At 33.8% G+C, this 16,760-nt stretch overlaps 1 protein-coding gene across 1 annotated transcript in view; it reads left to right on the forward strand.

Moving 5' to 3' along the window:
- RICTOR (RPTOR independent companion of MTOR complex 2) overlaps positions 1 to 16,760 on the forward strand; it is a 74,783-nt gene that overhangs the window by 35,714 nt on the left and 22,309 nt on the right. Inside the window, exons 10-25 of the mRNA XM_021551552.2 lie at positions 144 to 211; positions 1,475 to 1,557; positions 2,192 to 2,279; positions 3,095 to 3,185; positions 3,330 to 3,396; positions 3,504 to 3,584; positions 4,924 to 5,024; positions 6,499 to 6,661; positions 7,070 to 7,171; positions 9,530 to 9,576; positions 12,370 to 12,505; positions 13,082 to 13,281; positions 14,234 to 14,360; positions 15,535 to 15,699; positions 16,142 to 16,218; positions 16,320 to 16,398. Of these exons, the coding sequence (XP_021407227.1) occupies positions 144 to 211; positions 1,475 to 1,557; positions 2,192 to 2,279; positions 3,095 to 3,185; positions 3,330 to 3,396; positions 3,504 to 3,584; positions 4,924 to 5,024; positions 6,499 to 6,661; positions 7,070 to 7,171; positions 9,530 to 9,576; positions 12,370 to 12,505; positions 13,082 to 13,281; positions 14,234 to 14,360; positions 15,535 to 15,699; positions 16,142 to 16,218; positions 16,320 to 16,398 (1,675 nt within the window). The remainder of the gene's footprint in view (positions 1 to 143; positions 212 to 1,474; positions 1,558 to 2,191; positions 2,280 to 3,094; positions 3,186 to 3,329; positions 3,397 to 3,503; positions 3,585 to 4,923; positions 5,025 to 6,498; positions 6,662 to 7,069; positions 7,172 to 9,529; positions 9,577 to 12,369; positions 12,506 to 13,081; positions 13,282 to 14,233; positions 14,361 to 15,534; positions 15,700 to 16,141; positions 16,219 to 16,319; positions 16,399 to 16,760) is intronic.

Consider the following 16,760-nt stretch of genomic DNA (forward strand, 5'->3'; position numbering starts at 1 on the left):
ATACGTACACATATATGCATACATAAAATATTTATTTTAGTCTGAATTTTGTCTACCATCTCAGTAAACTACCTAAAAATACTTTAGAACTGTTTGTTTTGTAATTATTACCTGCACTGTGACATTTGTTGTTTCAATGGCAGAGAGGACAGAGAAGCACGATTCCTAGCTAGTAAAATGGGAATAGTGGCAGCATTTCGATCGTGGGCAGGTAAGATTTGTTTATTTGCTTGAACCTGGATGATTGGAAGTGTGATTTTACTTTCTAGTATAAATGACACAGGGTCTGTCCCTTTGATATGTCTAATTTCTATAACAATGCTGCTTAATATGTGTTTTGATACTGTAAAATTGGAGGATGCAATACATACTTTCCTTAGACTCCTGACAAGGCACAGCTTTTCCCCTCCTGTGTAAAATGCCTTATAAATTACATCTTGATGGTCATTCTTGAAATCTAATGTGGGAAAGGATGTTTAAAATAACATCATATCATAAGAACTTGCATTTGAGATTGGTTCTGCCACTGTAAATGAAGTCTTTTTTTATCTGTGTTAAGACAGATCGCCAAACACTTTACCTTTTGCCATGGCTGAGGAGAAATTGGAAATGGACATAGTTAGCAATTTTTCATGTAGAAGACATTTCTAAGTCGAAAAAGTTTTTTTTTTTTTATTTTAGTAAATCCTTTGTGTGTGTTATCACAATATGTAAGATGAAAGTACTGTCTCAAGAACTGGGTTTTTTTGTTGTTTTTTTTTTTTTTTTTTTTTTTTTTGTCAAGACACTGTCTTGCAGATTTAAATCAGTTAATATAAACATTTACCAAAATTTTGAGTGGAATTTTTCCAGGCTGTTTTTTGACACTATTTGTGTTATTTTTAAGTTCTGACAATGATTGCTAAGCCTAATTTTAATATCCAGGTATCTTTCAAGTTTCTTGTATGTTCTCACATGCTTGTGATGACTTTGAAACTTCCAGAAAACAGTTTCTGATAGGTGTATTACTGCATCACCCTGCACTCAGGCACTTAGATCTAACAGCTGTTAGAATTTACTTGAGACGAAAAAAAAATTAATTTGTTAGGTTAAGATACAGCTTTTGATTGAAATTCCTTACAGTTCTCATCAGATGATGAAAACCTTTCCAGCTTAAGAATTACTTATTACAGACAGTTTTGCCTTTTTGTCCTTTATTCCATGCGTATGTTGTTTTCACAGGTAACTTTTGAGTACTGTTCACAGTAGGAAGGATAAAAGTAGCACAATTTTTTAATGAGGATATAAATTGTGATTAGGAAGTTTCATTAAATATTATTGACTGGGAAGGAGATGATATCAAGGTGAATATTAGTAGTAGTATTGTTTTTTCATTTGTGCTCGTTTTCAAAACTGGAAATCTAATTTAACAACGTGTCTGTTGTCCTTTCTTTTGTTGATGAGGGAATATTGTTATACATTTGACATTTTCTAGGTATTATCAGCCTGTGCAAACCTGGAAATTCTGGGATTCAGTCTCTTATTGGGGTACTCTGTATACCAAATATGGAAATCCGGGTAAGTGGTCAATATTTAGTACTGATATAGAATTATATTAATACTTAATATTTTAATTAATTTATTCTTAACTTTTAAACAATTAAATGGTTTAAATAAACATCAACTCCAGTTATGAGTCATCTGTCCTTGAGTTTATTTAACGCCCAAAGTTTAAATCTGTAATTTTGTTTAAAAATTCCTGTGAAACTGGGAAGCACACTGTGTATATGTGACAAAATGGAGGAGAGAGAAGTTAATAAATTAATTTTTATTATGTTTACAAATCAAAGCAATTATACAGTAGCTGCAGTTGCAAGTTTAAAGCATAATAATCAGAGTTGAATTCCAGGTAAAAAATATTTCTTCACAAATTAAGCTTACTAGAGAAAAGTTGATGGTTCCAGATGTAACTATTCTAAAAATCTGCAATCCAAGTAGCTACTATAGCATTCATAGTGACAATAAGGAACAATTCAAAAGTAAAAAAGCCCCATCCTCTTTTCTCCAGTTTATTTCCTTTTGTGAAAAAAAAACGCTGCAACAAATGCACCAGTGTTAGTACTCTAGAAATCTTAAGGTCACTATTAATAGTGAAAAAGGGATAATTTTGTAAATCTTTAAAATTCCTATTGTGTTATGTTTTCCTTGGTAGCGAGGTCTGCTTGAAGTTCTCTACGATATATTTCGCCTTCCTCTCCCTGTTATTGCAGAAGAATTTATTGAGGCACTTCTCAGTGTTGGTAAGTATTTAAAACAGTTCACATAAGAATTCTGTTTATTACACTCCTATACAAGTTTGAAAACTTTGCTGTCTCCTATGTACTGTAAATTGCCTTTGTTTTATCACTGAATTTATTGGGTGTTCTTAAGTCCTGACTAAAATTCTTTATGACCTGTTAAGTTTTCTAAGTTTGATAAAAGATCAGCATATTTAGGCATAAACACAAGACTGTAAGGTCAGCACTACAGATTAGACTTCTTTGAACTATTCAGAATTGTGGATGTGTTAGTGAACACTACAGACAAGTTATTAGTTAGACTTCTCTATATATTGTCTGTTAGCTGTCCCCATTGTCCTCAGACATCTGCTTTCTTGAGGGCAAGTACATGCTTTTTTGTGTCTTTAAATTTAACCAAATTAGAATTTTACCGATAGCATTACTCTTTTGTAAACCCGAGAGAAGTCTGCTTTTTTTAATTTATAAGTAAACAAATCAGTCTTCGTTGCAAACTTGCTACTCATATATATGGATGCACCTTGTAACATTTTAGGTGCTAGTGGTATTTTCTCTTAAACATGTTTAATATATTTATGAATTGGAAATACTTCTATTTTTGTTGACAGATACAATCTTTGTAATAATTTTCAAGTTATCCTTGCTTTGTTCAGAACTGTGGATTAGATGACTTGTTAGAGATGCCCTCTGACAAAATTTTCTGTAATTTGAAACCACCTGAAATAATAACATTTGCAGGCAAGGATAGAGACTGCCATTATAATGACACTGTAAAACCCAAGCTTATAATTACCATTGTCCACATTTTCTTGTTCTAGATCCAGGCAGGTTTCAAGACTGCTGGAGACTTTCTGATGGCTTTGTAGCTGCTGAGGCTAAAACTGTTTTACCCCATCGAGCCAGGTCAAGGTGAGGATTTAATGAACTGAGCTTAGTCTAAACCATTCTTCTTGTTTTGCTTTGTGGCAGTGTGGACAAAACATTTCTTGTTTTCTTGCAGGAACAATAAGAAATGTACTTTCTAAACTGTTTTCATACTTTTTTTCTCTTTAGGCCTGATCTCATGGATAATTACTTGGCTTTAGTGCTTTCTGCTTTTATTACCAATGGACTTCTAGAGGTAACTAATGACTTCCAGTTTTACGAGATGCTTGCTACTTTTTTCCCATGAGAGTTCAAGTAAGATGCTATACATTAAATGTTGTAATATTTTTTTGCCTTCTAAAGGGCCTTGTTGAAGTGATCACAAGTAGCGATGACCATGTATCTGTCAGAGCAACTATCCTTTTGGGAGAACTTCTGCATATGGTAAATACAACTTTATGTAAATACTTATAAACATATATTTGCTATTATAGCATTAATTTTTATTCCAAACTTGAAACATGTTTTTATCTGAATAGTGGATGAATTTCACAGTACATCTTCTGGCACTTGATATATTAAAACCAGTATAATTCAATAGGAAGACAGTTTGGAAGGTGTTAAAGTGCTAGGGGTTCTGTTCCAATGCTGTCTGTAGGTCTGACTCACTTTCTTGCCTTAGCAGCAGTTCTATTTATAAACTAGAACCCTTCAAACACTCCCATCAGTAACTGTGTTTGGGAAAAGGACCATTGTGAATTTTTGCATTTCTTAGAGTGATGGTCAGTAGGCCTCTGACCAAGTGTATTTAGCTTTCTGCCTCACAGGGAGGACGGATGAAGATTTTTTCATATTCAGCTTTATGTTCTTTTGGTATGTGATGTTACTCATTCAGGGAACTCCATCTTGGTGGAGTGCTCCTGCTGCAGGGAAACTTCAGCTTTATTCCACTTCTAAGAAGTGGAAGATACCGTAAGACAGCTCTTACACTATCTTCCCTCTCTTAAACTAATCTTGTACTGAGGTGATGATACTATTTTCATAAACATTCCAGTGCTACATTTCAGCCTTCACATTTTATAACATTATATGCTATATTTCTGGTTTCCTGAATACTTTTGAATGGGCGTGATTGTTGACTCACGCTGGAGTATGTTGTAAAGCACAGATATTTTTTGATTTTCTGAAGGATGTTCTGTTAATCAGATATGGCTACTATTTCTCAAAACCTAAAAAAAGGACTTACCTGTTTTATTTAGTGTTTGGAAGTGCAAGTAATCTCTTTATCTTCATGTTCTTTAATTTCCAAAAATATTTGCAGAGCTACATATGTTTAAAAAAAGCAGTTAAATGTCTAGTAACTTAGAATGTTATGTTAATAAATCAGGGGGTTTTGCACAGTAATGTTTTAGTAGAAATCATCAGCTTTAATTGTATTTCTGATTTTAGGGTTTTTAGTACTCATATGTACATGACATAAGCACATCTGATGCTTTGCAAGTTTTTGCATATTGCAACTTAAACTCCAGTGGAAACAATATGTGTTATAAAACTCTCAAATTGTTTCAAGTTACTTTCTAGTGTAATTCAGGTTGATTTTTTAGATCAAATTCAAAATGGTATGTTCAAAATAATGCTCTGACATTAAGCAAAATGTAATTTTGTTGTCATAAATTTGTGAAAATCCTGTGAAAAGTGGTTGATTCTTGAAATGTTGATCCTGAAAAGATGGATTAAGTCATTGTAATAAATTATTCTAACTGGTCTTTTGTTGGTTTTGTAGGCAAACACAATTCTTCCTCATTCTCATAGCCATCACTTGCACTGCTTACCAACACTGATGAATATGGCAGCATCCTTTGACATCATGAAAGAGAAAAGACAGTAAGAATTCTGTTACATTTGAAAGTCCTGTCACAAAATACCAACTTCTGGGTACTTGACAAAACTGAAACTTCCTAATGGAAGAAATCAAATAATTTTATAGATTCACATGTCGTTAATATGCATTTCTTCAGCTTTGTGTTCTTAGTTGGTTTTCTTTGTAGAAGACAAATCGAGTGTGTTGAGGTTTCATTCACTGTAAAAATGTATTCGTTAAGGACTCTTGCCATTTTTAATCTGTCTTATCAGATCAGTACTCTGATATATGATATAATGTTCTTTCTTTCATTGTGTTGTCAGTGATAAATTACAGCATTTTTCTAAACTGCTGGTGTGGAATGATAAATGCTGCTCGTAGAGTACTTCCTAAAAGTGTAGAGCTCTTCTGTTTTTGGTTTTGAAGGTTTCTTATATGTCAGTGGAAGACTTTGCTATGCAATTACAACATTACTTTTCAAAAAAGGCATATCTGAAATTTCAGGAGAGGATATTTCACATGGCCAAAGTAGTGAGGTGAAAGAAAATATAAGGAGCAGATGACAGATGCTTATGCATTACCTGGAATTGCTGTCCTTGTTGGCATTTCTGGACACATCTGATAGAGTAGTAAGAATTCCCATTTCTGTTGAAAGAAAGTAGTTTTTTAGAAGTAGTATTTTTTGTTTTAGGAATTTGGCATTGGTCAGCACGCTACACTGTTTTATAGTCTGAGAAGCTGTACTCTGTGTTACAGATTAAATTTAAGTAATTTAAATAAGTGACCAAATCTAAATGTATTTGTTTGAAAATAAACACTACACTACTCTCCTACACTATGACAATTTTTGTTAATAGGGAAGAAAGATAGGCTTAACTCCTCTTTTTCAGACTTACTTATTTTTATTTGCTCAGTGGGTGGGTTTTTTCCTGCTACTACTATTTGTAATTAACTGGTTTTACCCTTGTCAGCTGTCATTCAAGTTACTTGTTATCTTTTCCCAGAAATCAGAAACATGATGTTGCTGAACTGTTTAGATACAGAGGGTGTACTTTTATTTAGATACTCTATTTTTATGTGGATACTCCTGCCATCTTTCATGGAGGCGAGTTGGGGATGGGAATGGATGAGAGACATTTTGTTACTCTAAGTTGAAGCTAGCGCTCTCAACTACCAACTTTACTGCGGGATGTTGATCTACTGTGATATCTCACAATGGAAATCAACTTTAAACTCTCCAATATCCTCTCTGAACTGTGACAGACGGCAGTAATTGCAGGGCAGAAGAAAAGTTATTAGTAAGGATCAGTGCTAGAAACTCTGAAAGATAATTTTCTGTATAATTTTGATATGAAACTCAATCTTGTGGATGTATAAAAATGTGTCTCAAGAAAATATTTTCTTTTGTTTCAGAATTGTTAGTCAGAAGGTGGTGGTCCTCTTTAGTCTGATAACACTTGCCAAATACTAATTTATAACATATATTTTTTCTGTCAGGCGAGCAAGTGCAGCACTCAACTGCTTAAAACGTTTTCATGAGATGAAGAAAAGAGGCCCTAAACCTTACAGCCTCCATTTAGATCATATTATTCAGAAAGCGATCTCAACACACCAGAAGAGGGATCAGTACCGTGTGCAGAAAGACATCTTTATTTTAAAGGTATTATGATAATTCATTTTTCAAACCTGAATTTGACCCTGTGTTCTGGAGACTTGTATCCTACCCCTCCAGCTTCACTCAATGTAATTCAGAATCATTTGTGTGATTATGCGTAGTATCTTTTCATCTCATTTGTCTTGCGTGTAGTTGTAGATACTAAATTGCATTTCTGGAAATGGAGGAATGAAATTTCAATAACTTTTATTGCTTTTTTGTGACCAGTTGTGATCTCTTACTTTTAACTTCTTAATGCAGTACTATAACCATACAATTTACCTTAAAGTGCACATTACTGTGAAACACAGCCCTTTTTAATGATTTTTACGTGAGTGGTAAGTATTTCATGTGGCAAGACTGAAAAAGATGGTGCAGGGAAGCCTGTTATAATTTTTCATGTCTGTATTCCAGGATACAGAAGAAGCACTGATCATGAATCTTCGAGACAGCCAAGTTCTCAATCACAAAGAGAACCTCGACTGGAATTGGAATTTAATAGGGACCATACTGAAGGTGAGCTTACAAAGGCCATGATAATATGTTGGGGAAAAAAGTATGTTTCTCATGTGAGTTTTGGCTTTCTAATATTCATTCCACAGTACATCTAATAATTTGTTTTATTTCAGGAAATTAGAATCTCCTGGGTTTAGTCAGTGCTGCTATAGTCTCTTTATATGCAACCTTTAAACTGTATTAAAAAATGCACGGTAGTTAAATTCACAGTTTTCCTAAGAAGCATGTATTAAATGTTTTATGTCTTTATTTGTATAGAAATCAACTTTATAGAATTAGGTATATCGTCTTTAAAGCTGTTAATACTTCAGACTACAGAGAGGTACTGCTATGTTTAGATTCATAGAAAATTTTTTTTAAATAATGTGAGCTGAAGATTATAGTAGGAGGTGGATTCTAGATCAAAATTCAGATGCTTAGACTGAATCAGGTATGAAAACTTCATAAAATATTTTGAAATAATGCAAATACTTCTGTAGCATTGATTTAATTACAGAATAAATTTCTTTTTACATCATCAAGGATATAACTAATGGGGTGATGGGCATTTACATATCTTAAATATATTTAATGCACAGATTTTAAGATATTACTTCTTTTTGTAAGCAGAAAGTATACTTTGCCTGACTAAGAAAACTTTCTATGTACTTAATGTAATCTTCAAACCAAAATTGCTCCAAAGTGTCATTCTGTGCATCAAAACCATCCTTCAGCTGAGTAGCATTCTCTTACTGTCTTCTTTAATGTGTTGTTACAAAGATGGTGAAAGTACAAAAAGGCTTAATGGTCATAATCAAGTCTATGTTGTTTTTTTGAGAAAAAGAAAAGAAACTAAATATTTCTGTGCCTTTTTTTCAGAGACCGATAAAGTTGAAAGAGCAAGAATCTGTCTGGTATAAAGACCTGAATATGTATATGACAGTAGCTTTGCTCCACCAGATTTCACTGTTTACAGACTTTTTTTACTGCCATTATACGATTTACTGGATTACTAGATAACTATTATTAGTCACAGATACTTTTATCTTTGATTCCATATTAAAGATATTATCAGAAATATTTTTTCAGACTCTCACTGTTAGTCTATGTAGTATTTTGACAGTGGAAGCCTTATATAGTTGACCTCTTTGTTTTGGGCTTTTTTTAAACTGAAATTTTCATCAAACAGCCGGTTTCTCTGCCATCTCAAACATCCCCAGCAATGTATTTGCTAGTATCCTGTCAAAAAGTTCCTAGTGTGTGAAAACTGGGGTCTCTTTTCTGAATGAGAAGTGTGTGTGTTTTCTGGCTTACTTCTAACCATTTATGTTTCTGTGTAACACCAGCATAAACTGAGATAATGTTACCAGAGTGGTTGTCTTTAGTCCCCTATTGAGCAGGATCCAGATTCCAGTGTCTGAAATTTGTTACCTCATTTGGCTGCTCACCTTCCCCTTGTCTGTTGCAGCCTTGTGTCTGTGGAGCATCAGCTCTCTAACCATCTCATTGTGTGCATCTCAGGTGGTGCCTTACTGCCTTTTTAACTTGCTCAGTTTACTGTCTAAGCTGCTAAAAAGAGCAGCAAAAAGTGTCAGCCTCATCTGTGTCTGGCACTGTTACTTGGTGTAGTCAATTTTATTAATCATTAACTAGTGCCATGGGTGTCTTAATACTGGAATACCACCTGGAAATATAGAAACTGTGTCAAGTAGATAGGAAAGAAGAATGTTTGATTCACTTTTTTTCCATTCCTGACAAAGAAGATACTCACTAGTAGCAAGAGAGAGAAATCTGAAACCATAGAGACGGCAGATGCCTGTAAAAACAGAGGAAAATGTAATGGGAAGAAAGAATAGGTCCTAAAGAGAGTATTATTTCTCATGCGGTCCTTCTTAATACATCTTAGAAAGTATCAATTAGGGAGTTAAATACCATTCTAATAAGCAGCATTTAAGTGATCTGTAACAGAATAAAGATTGCTTTTAAACCAAATCTGATGAATATTCAAAACAGGAGCCAAAAAATATATCCATGTTATACATATCAATTTTTTTGTTATTTGGAGAAAAGAAACTAAGCAAAATTGTTTATTTTTCATCAGCTTCTCATAGTTTTTTTTGTTTTCATTAGAATTGTAGTCTTGTACATATAGCATGTGACCAACATTCCCTGTTCTTCTCTAGAAAACATTTGAACAATTTTTGAAGCAGGCAGTGTGGGCTTTTCAATAAAATAATGTCTTTTTTAAGATGTAACATTAGGTGCAATAAATTTTTCTAATTATTAGGTAAATACAACTAATGGAAATAAGTTAATTTTACTGACTAATCAAGGACTGATACAGGTTTCATATAATGCTATATTTGCTGTTTTTTCTAGTGGCCAAATATAAATCTAAGGAACTACAAAGATGAACAGTTGCACAGGTATGTAAAAATTATGTAGACTTCCTTTGAAGAAAGAAATTTGGAAAACCAGTTTTTAGTGCTGCAATAAAATATTCCCTAGATGTATCGCATTTCTAAAAATGTGATCTATAGATAAGGTGTAAATTTGGATAAGTAAGTTGCAATATTTCCTTTAAAGAAATAAGTGTTTAAGCTTCTTTTCTGTGCACAGGTACTTTATATATTTAGTCCCTTAGGAATCATACCACCTTTGCAAATACTACATTTCATTTTAAACTGCAGAAATGTTACTGCTTGATATTTCAATCAGAAGTGTTTTATGTCAGAGCTTGGAAAATTTTTACAGAGTTAAGTCCATAGTTGTACAGGTTTTTAACTACAGCTTTCATCAATAACCAAGTAACCAAGAGGAAATTATTTCTAGTTGGTGTTAATATGAGGAGAAGCATGTGTAATTTGGGAAAAAAACTCAACCAACCAAACAAAAAATGTCCAGTACAGCTCTGGTTCCTTCCATGTCTGTTGTTAGTAAGACATGTTTTATTACTTCTTTGCCTTTGTGGTCATAATGTTACTAATAAGTTCTTGGCCACGCCTTTTAGCATGTATTTTAGAAATAGATTACATTATTTTGAAGAATAGGTCTGTACTTGTGGGCATGAAAAGCTTCTTCCTGAACTGGGGGAAAACCCAAAAGATAGAATATATGCTGAAAGGCCTGTGAGGTTCTACTTTGAATTTTTACCAAAAAATAGGGTACTTCTATGAAGTATTTACAGTATAAGCAGTAGTCCCATTGTTATAACCATGATTTAATTTTACATATGTATTTTATCTGGGTTTTCCTGAAATGTTAATTGACAGTCTGTACTTCAGGGTAAAGGATTATTTTCCAAATATGGTGGTTTATAATAGTGGTTCTCTAAAGCAGTGTCTGCAGTTCTAATTGTGAAGCCAACACACACTCCTCAAACTGCCTGTGTGGTACAGTGTTCCTGTTCCATGGTTTTGTAGTGCACTCAAGCATTGTTGTTCAGTGCCTCAGTGATTTAATTAAATTGGGAAAATCTAGAATTGAATTGGTGTGAAGCTTCTATAGTTCATTGATCCTTTCTGCAGGATTGGGAATTTAATGGTTTTAAAATGCTGTTGCTCCTGTTTAATTATAAGTAACTAAGCCCCAAATCTTTCTAGTTTAACTGCTGATGATAAAAAAATTCTGTCACTTAGTTTGTCAAGTATAAATTTATTTATTTCTCCTTCTATAGATCAATCTTTTTTAATGTTAGTGTTGTTGTGATGATCTTACAGTTGTTAAAGTGAAATTCCAGTAATTTTTTTAAAGATTCCTTCATTTAATAGAGATACAGTTTGTGCAGTGTATGTATACACGCAGGATCACAGAATCATGAAAAAGACCTCAAAGATCATTGAGTCCAACACTGCTAAAGTATGTTTCCAAGTGCCATATCTATGTGTTCTTTAAATCCCTCTGGAAATGGTGACTCCAACAGTTCCCTGGACAGTTGAAATGCCTGACCACCTATTTAGTCCAGAAATCTTTCCTAATATCCAATCAAAACTTCTTTAGGGCAACTTAAGTCCTTTTTCTCTCATTCTGTCAGTTGTCACCTGGGAGAAGAGATCACCTCTACTGGGGTACAACCTCCCGTAATGGAGTTGTAAAGAGCACCAAGGTGTCCCCTGAGCCTCCTGTTCTCCAGGCCAAAGAGCCCCAGCTCCCTCAGTTGCTCCTCACAGGACTTGTGGTCCAGACCCTTCCCCAGTTCTGTTGCCCTTCTCTGGACACATTCCAACACCGCAGTGTCCTTGCTGTAGTGAGGGGCCCAGGGGCACCAAAACTGAACGCATGCATGTTGATAAACACACATACATGCTTAAATATACACATAGATACATATGTATATAAATCTGTATGTCAATATATATTTATTGTTAGTAACCCAGGATAAAGGACATTTTATTTCACAAAACTTAATTAAGCCCTTAGGTTTCTTTTGTAATTGGTCCTCTGTTTGGAATTAGGGGTAGTGGATTACTCTCGCTTTTTCAAATATGAGTGCAGTTCTGTAATTAAGTTTTCTTAATGCCTGACATATCTGCCTTCTGATGGAGCATTCTGTGTTATTTTAAAGCACAAATGTGTGCTTATATTTTAAAGAATTTGTGAAAGGAGGATCTTTGCTGAAGACTTATTCCTGTGATACAAAACTCAAAACTACATTGCTTACTGTGATTTTAAAAAGTCTGAGAGTGTGTTATGCTTCAGAAATGGTTAAGTGAGGTATTTGGAAATAGTGTTGCTGAATAAATAGACTTTTTCATGTCAGAACACGAAAATGTGTTTTTCCCAGTAGCAGTAACTATAAGAGCTGAAAAAAGTTTAGGTCACAAGTTTCTTTTTTAAGATGTTTGTTAGTCTAGATAGTACTGTCTTTGAAACTTGCCACAGGATAAATTACAGCAGAATTAATTATGAGAATGAGAAGGAAGATAAAGCTTCTGAGAGCATAGAGATTTTTAGTTCCTTTGCTTATGTAGCAAAGTAGGCCATGGTATAGAAAACCCGTTGTAATGCACAGTACAGTAGCATCTCTGAAATGGTGTCTGGATAGAGTCACTGCTGTTACCTGTTACTCTTTTGATGAATTTTAAGACTTTCTGCCAAGAAACCAAGTTAAGTATAACCCATCTTTTCTACTAACCCATCTTTTCTACTAGCATAATTTTGTATTGTGAGACTCTCCTTATCATACTGAAAAATGGCCAATTCTATTTTACTTTCTTTAGGTTTGTAAGGAGATTGCTGTATTTTTACAAGCCTAGCAGTAAACTCTATGCTAACTTGGATCTGGACTATGCCAAGGCAAAGCAGCTCACTGTTGTGGGTTGCCAATTTACTGAATTTCTTCTTGAATCAGAGGAGGTAAGAAATTTTCAGCTCTAAGACTGGAAGTAGCATGAGTAGTCTTGTTGAATGCCACCTGGAAAAGCCTTAGTTTTTGGTAAAGACTTCTGAGATTTTGGGTGTTAAATCTAAAAATCATAAGTGTAATTTAGAAATACAGTGTGAAATATTGAGGAAGATGACTGTGTTTATGTAGAAGTTTTATTAAATACACCTTATGAGTTTGAAAGAATTTTTAAAATTATTTACGCTGTGTATAATTTTCCTTTTCTTATTCCTTTTTTTTTATGCTGTGTATAGCCTTCCTTTTCAAACTCCTGAGGCTAAAGACTTTTATGCCTCAGGTCAGAGGAAAATGTCACTGACTAAAACTTCACCCTTTTCCTGGAAAAAAATAATTAATCCTAAGATATCTCCATGCTTAGCTCCTTTTATTTGCTTTGAAACTTATTCTTTAGTCTGAATTGTTTTCCAGCCTGCATTTCTGTTTTGTGTCTGTATTGTGTTTGTACATTTTAAGAAATTTAAAGTAATGAGTTTCAGTAAAGACACATTTCTATTGCTAACAGATGCTATTCCTCTTGATTTTGCTAGGATGGACAAGGTTACCTGGAGGAATTGGTTAAAGATATTGTACTTTGGCTCAACGCTTCATCAGGCTTGAAACCTGAACGTAGTCTTCAGAATAATGGATTACTAAATACCCTTAGCCAGCACTACTTCCTGTTTTTTGGTACTTTATCTTGTCACCCTCATGGAGTGAAAATGCTTGAAAAATGTAATGTTTTTCAATGGTGAGTGCTTTTATTTAGTTTGAGTTGTACTTGCAGTGTAGTAGTTACTCAAATTTTAAACCGTATGTGAGTACCACCATCTGAAAAGCTGCAAACTTTAAGGTTATTTTGGTGTAGTTACAGGTAAAGGTCCCCCATTTTTTTCTAAAGTCTTCTAGCCTGTCATTACTAAGCAGACAGAGGTGATAAACAGTTTACTTTTTCCTGTCACACACCTGTGTGACAGAGATGAGTATCAGTAAGGATTATAGTGTACTGAGAGGTGCAGTGTGGGGAAATAGAAAAACGAACAAAACTAAAAACACACAAACCATAAAAAAATGGTAAGTACCATACTGTTTGTGAAATGTTGATGTATGTTGCACTTAAAACTTCACTCCAGTATATTTGAGTGAAGTTCTGCTGCTCAAAATTTTGTTCAGGTGCAAACAAACTTAGCTTCCTTTGAGAATAAATTGGCTGGTGACTAATACTAGGATATCAACCTACAATAAACTTGAAGTAAAAATGCAAGTGTTTTAATCTACTCCTTTTTATTTTTTATTGTTGGTTTTTAGAAAGCAAGCTTTTTACTGGCTTCAGAAAACTTGATATACAATAAAATCTAGACAGTTAATAGGAATATTATACACAATGTTTTAAAATGAAGAATTGTTCACAGAGCTTAATGAGCATTTGTTTTTATACTTATAATCACTAATTATGCTGAAAAAATTTTTAGAGGGCAATTATAAAGGTGTTGATTTGAGGTTTTTCCTTTGCAGTTCAGTGCATTATTTCATCCCTTTTTGACTTTATAACTATTTAATTTACTTAGTCAAGAATATACTTTGCGTATTGCATTTATAGTAATGAAAGTGTAATTCAGAGTACTTAAGTTTAAATTATTGATGGTTCAAGTGGATTCAAATACTAATTTTATTTTCTTCCTCCTCCTCTTCCATACCTCCAGTCTTCTTAATCTTTGTTCTTTGAAGAACCAGGATCACTTGTTAAAACTGACTGTTTCTAGTCTGGATTATAGTAGAGATGGATTGGCAAGAGTCATCCTTTCTAAAATCCTGACAGCAGCTACTGATGTAAGTTCAGTTCAAGTTATATTCCTTTGTTACTGCCCTCTACACATTATTCTTGTTACTCAAAATGTATGACTTTATTTTTAAGTAGTCATATATGAAAATAGTTCTTATTTTTGTATTTAGAGAAATGAAACTCCTACAAGTGTAGCTGTTGAATATATGAACTTCATGCCCTGTATTCTATTTATGCTCAATAAATTCTTTCAAATAGAACTTTCTCTCCTGTCAGATAGGGGCTAAAGTCTTGATATGTATAACTAAGCGTAATGTGATTGTTTAAGTCAGTGGCATCTTAAATAAATTGTGAAGGCATTGCTGTCACAAACAGAAATCTGTATTTCTAGCAGCACTGAGCATGTTAGCCTTCTAGCAGACACTCTTGTGATAATGATTGAGGTTATTCAGTGTGTAACTAGAAAGGTGCTACAGCTGCTGGAATGAGGGGTTGGCTCAGAAACAGGCATTTGGATTTGTTCTTCTGAATCAAAGAAGCTAGATAGGGATAAAAAATACAGTTACGTGAATTTGAGAGGGGAAAATCTTGACTTTTAAGGTAACATTGTTAGACAAGCAATCACTGATGTCAGGGAGATAGATGACAATTAAGAAATTGAAATGCAACTAGGAAAGAATGTTCATTACTTCAAATGAATTTGTTTTTGTTGTCTGAACAGACAGAATGTGTTTTAGAATAGATACAAGAGAGAAAAATGTCAGTACTAGCTTTAGTCTCACTGTGTTTTGGAAGAGGAGGACGCAGAGAATATTTCTCTTGACACTGTTAAAGATAATGATGATTCTTATGGATAAAGAGTGGAGTCTAAAAGTAATGAAGATAGTTGAGGTTGAAGGACTGACTCATTGAAAGACAAAGCTCCCTACTGACTATAATTTTTTAAATTTTCTTCTAAATTCTCTTCAAAACATATAGTAATACAATAATAAAAGGTATAGGATTAGACACTTAGGATGACCAGTTTACTTGTGATCTTAGATTCAGTTTTCCCATTTGGTGAGATATAAATAGCTCTCCAATAAACTGTAATTTTAGTAGATAAGATGTGCATCACAGTTGCTTGCTGCAGTAATTGAAAGGTATTTTTAGAAGTTATAAATCATTAACTATGTTAGTTATTTTCCTAGCATTCAAGAAAACATTCTTCTTACTTTACAGAGCTGCAGATTGTATGCAACAAAACACTTAAGAGTGTTGCTGAGAGCTAATGTAGAATTCTTCAGCAACTGGGGGATTGAGTTACTGGTGACCCAGTTACATGATAAAAATAAAACTATTTCTTCTGAGGCACTTGATATTCTAGATGAGGCATGTGAAGACAAGGTGAGCATCCCTTCTCTTTAAACTCTTTTTGGTATGCTGCTGTTATGCTCTTTCCCACCCCCTTCCCTAGTAGCAAAGTACAAATATGTAAGAAGGTTTCCTTTTTGTATGATGGTTTCCTTTTTGAGTTGTCATTGATGGACTTAAAATAGTTTAGAAGACCCCTTTGATGAAACTATGCAATATTACGTACAGGAAAACATAGACTTCTGGATTATGCCTGTATTTAAATATGAATTGCAATTTATTTTATTCTTTATACTTCCTGTGAAGTAGTTTATATTTAATGACAGAAGATACCTAAATTGAGAACACTAGGATTAAGTTAGCATTTGATACATGTGAAAAACTTGCTGCTTCATTGCAGGCAGAATGTTTTAGTTACTGCAGTTTTCAAATTCTAGTTGTGCTCAAATGCTCTTTGTGTTCTTAATTATTTTAGGCTAATCTTCATGCCCTAATCCAGATGAAACCAGCTCTTTCTCATCTTGGAGACAAGGGTTTGCTTCTACTCCTAAGGTAAATGCTGAATACACTGTTTGACTTCACATTGTGAAAACAATTTCAGATTCTGGGAGTTGTTTAAATTACATTGTTAACTGTCTGATGTTTTTTTACAGATTTCTGTCCATTCCAAAGGGGTTTTCTTATCTAAATGAAAGAGGTTATGTAACAAAACAGATGGAAAAGTGGCAAAAGGTAATGCTAAGAAGAAAATGTTTGCCTGATATTAGGAGGAATGGTGTAAATATGCAGATTTAGAACAGATTCTTAAAAATAATTGCTTTTTAATGTACCTGTAAAGCTTGTGCAATACATTTATTGTGTCAGTGACATGTTTTTGCTGGTAAAGGTTGACAGAGACTTTCAGTCCATAGCTTTTCTGTACATATGTGGTTTTGACTTCCCTAGACCTTTATATAATCTGGGTATTTCAGCAAATATTTCAGGCGTGTAGTCACCTAAAACAGGTTGTTGTGGAAGGTCATTATCTAGAGAAGTGTGCAAAGTAATGGTGCTTTTCAAGATACCTGTTACCTCTGGTAATTAAAGTTAAACCT

Source organism: Lonchura striata, chromosome Z (assembly GCF_046129695.1).
Source record: "Lonchura striata isolate bLonStr1 chromosome Z, bLonStr1.mat, whole genome shotgun sequence".
Taxonomy (NCBI): Eukaryota; Metazoa; Chordata; class Aves; order Passeriformes; family Estrildidae; genus Lonchura; species Lonchura striata.